Genomic DNA, 12,749 nt, shown 5'->3' on the forward strand with positions numbered 1-12,749 from the left:
ACTCGTGAGTTTTGTGGTTTGGAAGTTCTGAATTGCAGGATTCACACATGGCTGTGTTGCATCTCCTAAAGACCACTGCCTTATACAGATTATAATATTCCCAGTTGTCTGACTGTGTATTTGAAATGGAACCTGAGATTCTCTTGGTTTTAAAGATGACACTGTTTCTTAGAGTGCTAGATTTCTAAACTTCCATACCTTACATTTCTGATTAAATACTGGTTACTCTCTGTGTTTGTCGGCTTGCTCTACTGTTTCTGTATTCTGCAAACTATATTTACTTTTGTCCTAATGCTGCTCTAGAAAATTAATAAATATACTGCTCTCCATACTCAAAACTTTTAAAGCTGATAAATTTATATTTCCATTTTTATTTGCAATGCGCTAATGACCAAACTGAAAAATGTATTAACACATTGAATTTATGAATTACGGTACTACTGAATTTCAAATCCAGTAATTACCATATTTTTCACTCTATAGGACGCACTTACTCCCCTCCAAAAATTAAGGGGAAATGTGTGTGCGTCCTATAGAGCAAATGCAGGCTGCACGGCTAAGCCCAAAGCCAGAACAGGGAGATGCAGCGCTGCGGAGCGCTCCGTCTCGCTGTTCTAACTTGTGGATGGCTGCGCGCAAAGCCTCTGCAGTGCCTTCACTCCGCTGCCCTGCAGAAGCTAGGAAGGCTGTTCCCAAGCCGGAACAGTGAGACGGAGGGCTCCGTCTTGCTCTTCTAGCTTGGGGACGGCTGTGTGCAAAGCCTCTGCAGGGCAGCGGGACGCTGCGCGCCAAAGGCTTCAGGGATCTTTGAGGCTGGCAGTGGGGGAAAGCAGCATTTCTCCCCACCGCCAGCCCCACAAGCTTGGGTGAATGCACCTTGAACACACCTTGTTTTAGAGGGGGAGAACAAGAAAAAAAAAATTCCCCCTGTTCTCCCCCTCCTATGGTCCGGTGCGTCCTATAGAGCGAAAAATACAGTAGTGTGACTAGGTGAGATGGCAAACCTTTTTGACAGAAACTGATAAGAAATTTGCAAGCAGGATAAATGTTGTTTGTCTATTTGAAAGCTTACCTCTCCAGCAAACAATCTGCCCAAGCCTGAATTCTTACACACATTTACAAGGGAATAAGCCCCATGGAACATAGTGGTCTTAGAGTTCTGAGTATAAGAATCATAGTGGGAGGATTGCATTAAATTTAGTTGCAGTAGCAAACTTACCTTTAATAAGATACTTAGAAACATGCTTATTAGAAGTATTTCTTCTTTATTTGCATTATTCGGGCTTGAATAGTACAGTACCAGGTCTTGATTTCACTAGGCTTTGAATACTGCTTCCTACCAGCTGTATCTCTTTTTAGAAAATCTTGTTTTAGAATGCACACAGTCATTTTCTTATTGGGTTGCAGAGTTTCCCAGTTTCCTTTTTGACTGGCTGCTTCTGCTCTTTGCTTTCCCGGACATCTGTCTCCAAGATGCTACTTTGAGAGCGAAAAATTCATATGCTTTATGGTCAAACTGTTTACTAATACTTTAGTAAATACTCTGTAGTTGTAACCATTTTCTGTAATCCTAAACACATCAACCTGGGAGTAAGTTGCGTAGAGCACACTGGGACTTAGCTCTTGAGTAAACAAGCATAGGCTTGCATTGATAGATTTGTAACTTAAATCTGTAACTGTAAATTTGTAACTTAGAGCAGCATCTGAAGATAAGATCATTTTGGACTAAAAACTATTAAAGCATACTAGGTTGCAGTGTTAAAAGTGGTAGAAATCTCCTGTAATTTTTTTCCTTTGAGAAAATGGCTTGTTTGTAACTGGTTATTCTTCTGTTTACAGCAAAAATGGAAAGAGGTAGCACAAGACTGTACAAAGGCAGTTGAGCTAAATCCAAGATACATAAAAGCCCTCTTCAGGCGTGCAAAGGCACATGAGAAGCTAGACAATAAGAAAGAATGTTTAGAAGGTGAGTATGTTGTACTTTAAAGTTAAAGATGCAGAAGTTGTTTGAATTCAGCAAAAGAATATGTTTATTCTCAAAATCCTTGGCTGCAAAGAGGGTTATGTATAAGTCATGTGTTCAGAGGGATAAAATGTACATTGTGGCAACTGGCTATAAAGTTTTTCAAGGATTAAAGAACTCATAATTCATATCATTGTTTTCTGTTTATAATCCCCAGATGTCACTGCAGTGTGCATTTTAGAAGGCTTTCAAAATCAGCAAAGTATGTTGCTAGCTGATAAAGTTCTTAAGCTTCTTGGGAAAGAAAAGGCCAAAGAAAAATATAAGGTATGTTTTCAATATTGGTTGTGATAGTAACACACCTGCCATTTGGTGGTGGTTACAAGAATAAAGCTGTGCTAATGGTTTTTACAGCAAGTGTGAAGTGATTTGAAAACTGGTCCTAGTGAAAGTAAGGATTGCTGATAACTACAGTGGGAGTAGCCGATACAAGCAATAGAAGCAGCAAGTCCATAAGTCAGATACTTTACGATATTTATCCTTCTTTTTCTGCATAACATGCCAAAAAACAACCATGTTCCAGGTATATACATGGCTCTCCACAAAGAACAAAAACCAGGTTCCTACCCTAAACAGCTTATTATTTAAAAATAAACATAAGAAAAACAGGAAGGGAAGGGAAATGGAGGTATGTCTTATTTATGTTAGACATACTTTGGTTTCAGTAGGATAATGTGTTGTAGATAGTTTAATTATCAGTTTCAGTAGCAAGGAATCAACTACAATACCAGTAATCTTGGTAAACCAGCAAGACACCAGCAGTTGTATCAATACTATAGGAAAAGAGTCCTCCTGACCTCGAATATTAATAACAGCATAGTGTTCATCCAGATTTTCCATGAAAGAGTATTCTCAAGTGGGAATTAGCACCCTCATTAACACCCCCTTAATTTAGGTGTGTGAATAGAAGAAGGGTCTTCATGAAGATGGAAAAAGAATTAGCAGGCTGATAAGGAAGGAATAGTGCTTCAAAAACCCTGGCCAGACTGTTTTGTACTTCATAGGCTGCCACCAGCACTTAAACTGCACTTAGAAATTGAACCAGAAATCAGTTTTTTAAAAGTGTAATTAAATTGTGTGCTAATTTCAGTTGGATTAGTTACTTGCCATTGACTGATAAAAAAAATTAGAAATGGCATTTGAACCAACACTGTCTCATCTTATTTCAGAACAGAGAACCTCTGATGCCTTCACCACAATTTATCAAATCATACTTCAGCTCTTTCACGGATGACATTATCTCCCAACCACTTCTTAGGGGAGAGAAATCTGATGAAGATAAAGATAAAGAAGGAGAAGCCTCTGTCATAAAAGAAAAGTAAGTAAATGATAAACTTAAATGAGTAAATTTTCGGTTTTTTAGTATTCATCATTGTCTGTTCTGCATCTTTATAACTATGGAGTTTTGCTGTGGTATCACATATAATTAATTAAACAGGAAAATTTAAATAAAGCTAGTGCTTACATTCCTTCCAGTAGTAGTCTGCATCCAGTGTGAGGACCAGCTTACCTTTTGCTTGTGGCACCTACACAGAGTAACAGGTTACTAGCTAATGTATTTGTGTGTAAGGGTGTGTGATTTTGTAATAAGGTATGGTTGATGGGTAGATGTTGTGACAGTGAGCAAGAAGTGATTTGTAGCAATGTTGTAGGAAGGTATGTAACATGATTTCCTTTCTTAAAAAGAGGGTGTGCGACTTTAAGACTTGCAAAACATTTTCACCTTTTTGTGGAAATGGGGTCATCCCCAATTAATGTTTGCTGCTGCTTATTTTTAATGATAATAATAGTTTTCATTTCTATCATTGGATGAGGGTGTAATTAAATGTCTCTATCCTCAACTTAGGGACTCGGGTGGCGCTGTGGGTTAAACCACAGAGCCTAGGACTTGCTCATCAGAAAGTTGGTGGTTCGAATCCCCGCGACAGGGTGAGCTCCCGTTGCTTGGTCCCTGCTCCTGCCAACCTAGCAGTTCGAAAGCACATCAAAGTGCAAGTAGATTAATAGGTACCGCTCTGGCGGGAAGGTAAACGGCGTTTCCGTGCACTGCTCTGGTTCACCAGAAGCGATTTTTTCATGCTGGCCACATGACCCGGAAGCTGTACACCGGCTCCCTCGGCCAGTAAAGCGAGATGAGCGCTGCAACCCCAGAGTCAGCCACGACTGGACCTAATGGTCAGGGGTCCCTTTACCTTTACCTTTATCCTCAACTTGGAAGCTGGTATTTGGTTTTGTTGTTAGTTTCTTGTTAACTTATACTGGACAGACATTTATAGAAGGGCCAACCAGATGCATATTGGAAGGCCAGAAGCAGGCCCTGAGCACAATAGCAGGAGAGTCTCATCCTTCATTAATTTGTCTAAACCTCTTTTCACATTTTTGTTATTGTAATGACCCTGAACAACTTAATATCAAAAGCAAACTTGGCCACCTCACTACTCACCCTTAACTCTAGGCTAGTAAGTAAGTAAGTAACTAATTTCTTATTACGGTCAAAGAACAGTCTAGTAACTCTAGGCTGTTTATGAACAAGTTAAAAAGCACAAGTCCCTTGTGGGACTCTGCTTCCTACATTCCTCTATTGGGAGAACAGCCCATTTATTCCAACTCTCTTCTTCCTTTTACTTAACGAATTCGTGATCCATAAGAGGACCTATATAATTCCTTACACACTCAAAGAACTCTTAATAGTTTAGTAAGACAGGTCTTATCCTAGCAGAAGGCATCCTGGTTCTACTTCAGCAAGCCTTGTTTTTCTATATGCTTGGTTATTTCATCTTTAACCATACATTCCACCAGTAACCAGCCTGTAATTTCCAGGATCTTCCCCCCCCATACCTTTTTTTAAAAAATGGTGTTAGGTTGTGCATTTTCCAGTGCTCGGATATGGAGACTGATCTGTGGACTTACCTGGACATAATTATCCTGATGTTGCTTTAACTGTGCTTAAAATAAAAAAATTCCTTCCAGTAGCACCTTAAAGACCAACTAAGTTAGTTCTTGGTATGAGCTTTCGTGTGCATGCACACGAAAGCTCATACCAAGAACTAACTTAGTTGGTCTTTAAGGTGCTACTGGAAGGAATTTTTTTATTTTGACTATGGCAGACCAACACGGCTACCTATCTACTACTGTGCTTAAAATATTAGCATTGTGACAAATGTGTATTTGCTTCCCTACTTCTGTGGGTCAGACACGGTTAATATTAACCAGGATTTGTTTTTTACTATCTTCAAATTCTAGTTAGGCATTAATTGAAGCCTGGTTATAGTTGGTACCATCACAACACTTTATCATGGCTAGAGCTAGCAGGAGGAAAGAGTGAAAGAAAGAAGGCTGGGATGAGGGAGCATGACATTTTGCATGGCTTTTATGATTCTTTCCTTGGCTTAAGTCATCCGGAATATTAGGTATACACCTCCCTCTGCGGTGGTCCACTGAGTCAGAAAGATAGGTATTGATCCAAGAAGTACACAGAAAGTGACATTTTCTTAGAATTAAGTAGAACAAACCATTATGTTTCTAAAGCATGCTTTATAAGAAAGGTAAAATGCATGGTGCTGTATATTTTCAGCTTTGAAAATCTGTAAGGAAAATAATTGCTTAGAACATGGCTTAAGTTTGCCCTAGCTGTACACTACCAACTTGCCTGATACTGTAGAATATGTTTGTAGTTCAGGAGGAGAATCATTTTCAGAGTGTTGGGCATATGTGCAAAAAGAAAATGTATAAATTTAAACAATAAGCAAAAACATTTATTACTTTTTAAAAACAAATGCTTCTTTATTATGGAAGGAATACCCAAAGCACCACCACTTTGGTTTATAAATGTGCAAAAAGTGGGATTAGAGGTTAAATCTCAGGTATTAGTAGAACAAAGGTTTGTGTTTAGCTTCATTTCTGATAGCTACCTGAGAATTTTGTTGTTGAAAGCTAGTATTAAATAAAGGGTAGTATTAAAGACTTTTAAATAAATAAAACCAACATTTTATTTTCTGAGCAGCAGAAATTATTCTTTTGATACTTGAGTATGAGAGCATACAAAAAGAGAAGTGACAGTTGTTCAGTTTCAAGAGAATGTCAAATGCACATGCTGTTAATTCGAGTGTTCAGTTTTGCTGAAGATGGGTCATAGATAGCAAAGGAATGGCACCATAAGCTACACATTGAAGTGTGTGTGTGTGTGTGTGTGTGTGTGTGTGTTTACACACAGTGCATTTGATTCAACCAGTCAATCGGGACACATGAACATTCTGAACTGGAGGTTACTCAAACCATTAGTTTCAAGGCCATCACCACCTTACAAAGTCAGAATACTTGGGATACTGAAACCTTTTTTTAAGATAAATTCTTGAAACATTTTTGAACATTTATCTGTTATTTGATTGTGTGCTTTAATACGTGCTGTCTGTTGAAATAGTTCTGATTAACACCCAAGTAAATTATTAATTTGCATATTTGAAAATTTAAAAGCTGGATTGATGAGGAATAGGATTGATGAGGAATAGGATATTTTGGACCAATTGGTTTGTGAGTTAATGTATAGGCCGGTGATACCACCCAAAATGCCTTCTCCATATTTTTTTATTAGAACTAAGGAGAATTCTTCACTGTCCATTAATGACCACTATGCATGTTATTTTCAGCTCTGGCTATTTAAAGGCAAAGAAATATATGGAAGAAGAAAACTATGACAAAATAATTAGTGAGTGTACTAAAGAAATTGAGGCTAAAGGAAAATATATGGCAGAAGCTTTACTATTAAGAGCTACGTTCTACCTGCTTATTGGTAATGCAAATGCTGCCAAACCTGATCTGAATCAGGTTATTGGTATGGAAGATGCCAATGTAAAGGTGAGTGATGAATGTGTTTATTTTCCTGAAATGTTTTGCAGTTGATGAAGCAGTGATATTCTGTTCATCTATTTCTGTGATTCTGCTGTTGAGTAGAATATATAAGTAACTATGTTGCTTCTTACCTGACCTCAGCCAGTACATATTGTCATTGTTGTTGTTTAGTCGTTTAGTCGTGTCCGACTCTTCGTGACCCCATGGACCAGAGCACGCCAGGCACTCCTGTCTTCCACTGCCTCTCGTAGTTTGGTCAGACTCATGTTTGTAGAGAACACTGTCCAACCATCTTGTCCTCTGTCGTCCCCTTCTCCTTGTGCCCTCCATCTTTCCCAACATCAGGGTCTTTTCCAGGGAGTCTTCTCTTCTGATGAGGTGGCCAAAGTATTGGAGCCTCAGCTTCACGATCTGTCCTTTCAGTGAGCACTCAGGGCTGATTTCCTTAAGAATGGATAGGTTTGATCTTCTTGCAGTCCATGGGACTCTCAAGTGTCTCCTCCAGCACCATAATTCAAAAGCATCAATTCTTCGGCGATCAGCTTTCTTTATGGTCCAGCTCTCACTTCCATACATCACTACTGGGAAAACCATGGCCTTAACTATACGGACCTTTGTTGGCAAGGTGATGTCTCTGCTTTTTAAGATGTTGTCTAGGTTTGCCATCGCCTTTCTCCCAAGGAGCAGGCGTCTTTTAATTTCGTGACTGCTGTCACCATCTGCAGTGATCATGGAGCCCAAGAAAGTAAAACCTCTCACTGCCTCCATTTCTTCCCCTTCTATTTCCCAGGAGGTGATGGGCCCAGTGGCCATGATCTTAGTTTTTTTGATGTTGAGCTTCAGACCATATTTTGCGCTCTCCTCTTTCACCCTCATTAAAAGGTTTTTAATTCCTCCTCACTTTCTGCCATCAAGGTTGTGTCATCTGCACATCTGAGGTTGTTGATATTTCTTCCGGCGATCTTAATTCCGGCTTGGGATTCATCCAGCCCAGCCTTTCACATGATGAATTCTGCATATAAGTTAAATAAGCAAGGAGACAATATACAGCCTTGCCGTACTCCTTTCCCAATTTTGAACCAGTCAGTTGTTCCATATCCAGTTCTAACTGTAGCTTCTTGTCCCACATAGAGATTTCTCAGGAGACAGATGAGGTGATCAGGCACTCCCATTTCTTTAAGAACATATTGTCATTACTATGCCTTTTGAGGATTCAAGTGTGATGGCTTAATATGCTTAATTCTTAGTCCACCACTTTTCCTCTGTATATGCCCTCTACCCCCACCCCCAGGGTAGTGGTAATAATTTTCAACATTCACTTATTGAAAAAAGTGAATGTTGAAAATTATTACCACTACCCTGGGGGTGGGGGTAGAGGGCATATACAGAGGAAAAGTGGTGGACTAAGAATTAAGCATATTGCCAGCCTTTTCTCCCCTTCAGTTCCTTGCAAGCATAGGATTGGCATTATACATTGCCCAATATTTACTTTCGCCCATTGTGTAACAGACATTAAACAAAATTATCCTAGAAATGGGCGAATTTCAAATTTTTGGCCAATGAGACCTGGCCATAAATTGCATCTTTGCTTCAGACATCTAAAGCACTTCTAACTCCTAACCAGGAAGTGTAACCTAACCAGGAAGTGAAACCCTGCATAACCATTTCCTGACAAACTGCTCACAAAGTTTCTATTAACCACTGATTGGCCATGAGCCACCATATGTATTTACTGCCTTAGGGTATATCAGGCATGTGGAACCTTTGGCCCTCCTGATGTTTCTGAACTACAACTCCCATCATTGCTGGTTATTGGCCTTGCTTGCTGGAGCTTATGAGAGTTTTAGTTGAGCAACACCTGGAGGCCCAAAGGTTCCCCATGCCAGGGCTATATGAAACTTAAATTGCAGAAGGAGTAAGAGAAATACCAGTTCATGACAAGGGTGCCTGGGTCTTCAATATAATATGACTAGCCCTGTGTTATGGGAGGAATGAAGAACAAAGAATCCAATTTTAGCTGGGCACCCAATTCAGTTCTCTGGATCTAGGATATTTGTCTTCCTGTAACTGTCATGGCCTACTTTAAGCCTTGTTTGGGGGTTCTTAACAGTTTAAACGGTAGTAATTTTGTTCAGTATCATGTTCAGATTGCAAATACTACCCAAGTTTAGGGCTCCATGACTGATTGTTCAAAACTATGCTATCAGAACTTGGGCTGCAGTCCTAATTATGTCTACTCAGAAGTAAGTACCATTTAATTCCTTGGGGCTTACTCCCAGGTAAGTGGGATGACTAACGCAGCCTAAAACTCTGAAAAGACTTTTTAGCTGGCAGCTATAATTTCCATTATTCCTTTTAACAGCTTCGTGCTAATGCCCTCATCAAGCGAGGCAGTATGTATATGCAACAACAACAACCTCTGCTCTCTACTCAAGATTTTAATATGGCTGCCGATATTGATCCTCAGAATGCAGATGTTTACCATCACAGAGGGCAGGTATTTATTTTACTTATTATTAAATTTCCCACCCATACCTTCATCCACAAAGGGATTCTAGGGTGGCATCCATACCAATGCAAATATCTATATAATATTAAAATAGTAGAATGTAAAGTGATAATCCAGGGATAGTTAGTAGTAGGTAGGAGTTGTTTTGAATATTTCCCCTTCAAAATCAGATACTCTGTAACATATAGATAGATAGTTATAGAGTATATTGTTACAGAATATTAGCGAGAGAGAGAGATTGACAACTGTGCTGTGATATTTGAGTAGTTCTTAAATATCTCTTAACTGCTAAAAAGTAAGCAACTGGAGAGAAGTGCAAGATTAGTGTTAAATGGGGATGGATGCTAAACTTGCTGTAAACAAGAGACAAGTACTAGGCAGCTGGTTAGAAATTACCCATGTAAAATATATTTTCTAATTGGAGTAGGCCTATCTTCCCTGGTAATTAGAGTGTGGAATGATTTTTTTCTGGTATTTCTATCAGTGGCATTGACTTTTCCTTGTACAGCATGCAGAGCTTTGCTCATACTTCTTTCTTTGTGTTAGCTAAAAATTCTGCTTGACCAAGTTGAAGATGCTGTAGAAGATTTTGATGAATGTATCCGTTTGCGGCCAGATTCTGCCTTGGCACAAGCACAGAAATGCTTTGCATTGGTAAGTATATGGGGTTTTATTAGGATTTTACTGTCAAGCAGTCAAATATTTTGTCACAATACTGTTTCGCTTTCAGGAAGTTGATGGTTTACATTTCAGAATGTATTACTTATTGCTTGGATGTTAGATGACAATAAATTAGTTTTCTGTCATGTTTTTATTTTTTACATAGTCACTTGTTGTTTTTTAACAGTATCGTCAAGCCTATACTGGAAATAACGCTTTACAAGTACAGTCGGCAATGAAAGGCTTCGAAGATGTTATTAAAAAATTCCCGAGATGTGCTGAAGGCTATGCACTATATGCCCAGGTATATGTTTCTCTTCAGTTGTGAAAAAATTGTGTATTATCATGAACCAACTCAATAAATAATACTTCTTAATACTTCATGTGCTAACAGGTTGGGCTAGTATATGCCACTTATTTTTGGAGAGGTATACGAGAATGGGAACTTAATCTTTAAACTACATCTTCTTTCATTATTCAATTATGTTTATTCATACAGGCATTAACAGATCAGCAGCAATTTGGCAAAGCTGATGAAATGTACGATAAATGTATTGATCTTGAGCCAGATAATGCTACTACTTATGTTCATAAAGGGTAAGTACTATACTTGCTTGCTACATTTATGACTTATCTGCAGGTCCGCTTTTGTGGTTTATTGTATGTGTGAAAACGTCTCCTAAATTTTAGATCTGAAATAATCTGTCTAAAAAGATAATGGGTTGTATCCAGTTCTGTTGCTCAACTGATGGTAAAGCTTCTGTTAACAAAATGGGGATTGAAGCAGTTTTGGATGACCTATTCCTCTTGTGCTCCAGCCTGTGGTCCAGAAAGTTAAGGGACTCTTAAACAGGTTATATTGGATGGAGGAGAATCATTGAAAACTTCTTTGCTCTCCATTAGACTGATGGAAGCCGTTCCATCAGGTGGGTGACATAGAGGGATAAAATCCTTCCCTAGTAAATGGACGTGGCGTGGAAAAATTTCCACTTTTAGTTAAAATGTTCCACTTAGTTTTATGCAGTACTAGTGACGGAATGAATAATCCTAAGTATGTATATGTGCAACTTTTCAGGCATACTAAAATAACTATGTTAACAGTGCTTCCACATCGAACCCTTCCACTGAAATCAAATATGCTATTGAGTAGTTATGTGTATTTTAAAAGTATTGATACACATACTCATTTCAATAAAAATTTCCAAGTGAAGCTTTGAGTTTGTTTGAATACTGAATTAAAATCACACTACTTGGACTTCTATTGTTTCCTAATCACATATTTCAGTTCCTTGCTACTGGAAAATCTACTCAGATATTTATGCAACATATTAAATTAGTAAGACATGCTTCTTGTAATTTTGTTTTACTAAATGAAAGTCAAACATGCTAAATCAGATCTCCAGCATTTAAGGGCAGCTGTAAATATTTTGGGGAAAATTCCAATCCACAATTTTCTGGAAAGCTCACTTTATTGGTGGTAATAATGCAACATTAAAATGTTTTAAAGGTATAGTGATATTATCGGGTTGGATCCAGAGTTCCCATGAACAGAGCTCTGCTTATGGGATGCTCCCAGTAGAAGAAGTGAAATAATTGTTGTTGCTAGTTTTATCTTTCCCCCTCTTCTTGAAACGTATGCGGGATTGCACAGAGGGCTGAAGGGTGGAAAACTGATTCATTCTAATTGGAGCCTCGTGGTAGGGACACACTGCTTGGTATGTGCTGGATTGAAAGGTGTGATTGAACTGATAGAGAGGCTTAATGTTTCACCTTCTGCCTTCAACAGTAACAGTTGGATTTCTGTCCAAGAACTCTCACCTGATTTGAATCCAGCTGTGCTGTCGACAAAGACAAAAGTTGGCATGTTTAAATAGAATCCAGCCTCTATTTTGTCAATCATATAGTCACAAAAGGTATACAGTAGTACCTTGGTGTACAACCATAATCCGTTCCAGAGGTCCGTTTGTAAACCAAAACAAGTGGTAACCCAAGGTGTGCTTTCACCAATGGGGCTTCCAAAAATAATTTGTTCGTAATCCAAAAAAAGGGGTTGTAATCCAAAAAACGTTTGCAAACTGGGACACACACTTCCAGGTTTGACGTGTTTGTAATCCAAAACGTTTGCAAACCAAGGTACCACTGTATATGTAAATGACTACATCTGACTTGGATCCAGAGCCTACTTGACTGTAGGGCTCTTTACTTTTTCAGACTGTATTTTCTTTCTTAGAATGCTATTATGTTAGGTCTGTTGTTTTCATACAGTTCACTTAGGCCTGCAATTGTTTTTATTGCAGTTTACTTCAACTTCAGTGGAAGCAGGATTTAGATAAAGGTTTGGAACTTATAAGCAAAGCCATTGAAATTGATAACAAATGTGACTTTGCATATGAAACTATGGGGACAATTGAAGTGCAAAGGTAAGTACCATATGTTTTCCAGTTTGGGAGTCTAGAATGCTACATTACTGTCATCAGACTTCTTCCTTCAAGACTGTTGGAAGCAGATGGCCCTATAGCACAGCAGTGGGGAACTTCTGGCACACGAGCCTGATAATCTGTCCCCTGACACTGTCAAGCCAGTCTGCAAAAGAAATGGTTCCACATGCTTGTCAAAGTGACCCTGTGGGGTTTGGGAAGTAAGGATCCAGCCACCAGCTTGATCCAGTACTCCAACCCTGCTGGTATAGGAGAAGGATAAGCTTCATTG

At 38.8% G+C, this 12,749-nt stretch overlaps 1 protein-coding gene across 8 annotated transcripts in view; it reads left to right on the forward strand.

Annotated features, from left to right (window-relative positions):
- The window catches only part of TOMM70 (translocase of outer mitochondrial membrane 70), a gene marked incomplete at its 5' end in the record, with an annotated part of 73,771 nt that overhangs the window by 53,795 nt on the left and 7,227 nt on the right, over positions 1 to 12,749 (forward strand). For all 8 annotated transcript variants that reach the window (XR_014525511.1, XM_083500786.1, XM_083500785.1 and 5 more), the window contains 9 exons: positions 1,840 to 1,966; positions 2,181 to 2,290; positions 3,193 to 3,341; positions 6,670 to 6,877; positions 9,234 to 9,368; positions 9,927 to 10,034; positions 10,228 to 10,344; positions 10,540 to 10,637; positions 12,338 to 12,460. Coding sequence is in view for 7 of the 8 variants with exons in the window: in XM_083500786.1 (XP_083356912.1) it covers positions 1,840 to 1,966; positions 2,181 to 2,290; positions 3,193 to 3,341; positions 6,670 to 6,877; positions 9,234 to 9,368; positions 9,927 to 10,034; positions 10,228 to 10,344; positions 10,540 to 10,637; positions 12,338 to 12,460 (1,175 nt within the window). The remainder of the gene's footprint in view (positions 1 to 1,839; positions 1,967 to 2,180; positions 2,291 to 3,192; positions 3,342 to 6,669; positions 6,878 to 9,233; positions 9,369 to 9,926; positions 10,035 to 10,227; positions 10,345 to 10,539; positions 10,638 to 12,337; positions 12,461 to 12,749) is intronic.

The sequence above is a fragment of the Podarcis liolepis genome (assembly GCF_965112155.1).
Source record: "Podarcis liolepis genome assembly, chromosome: 4".
Classification (NCBI taxonomy): Eukaryota; Metazoa; Chordata; class Lepidosauria; order Squamata; family Lacertidae; genus Podarcis; species Podarcis liolepis.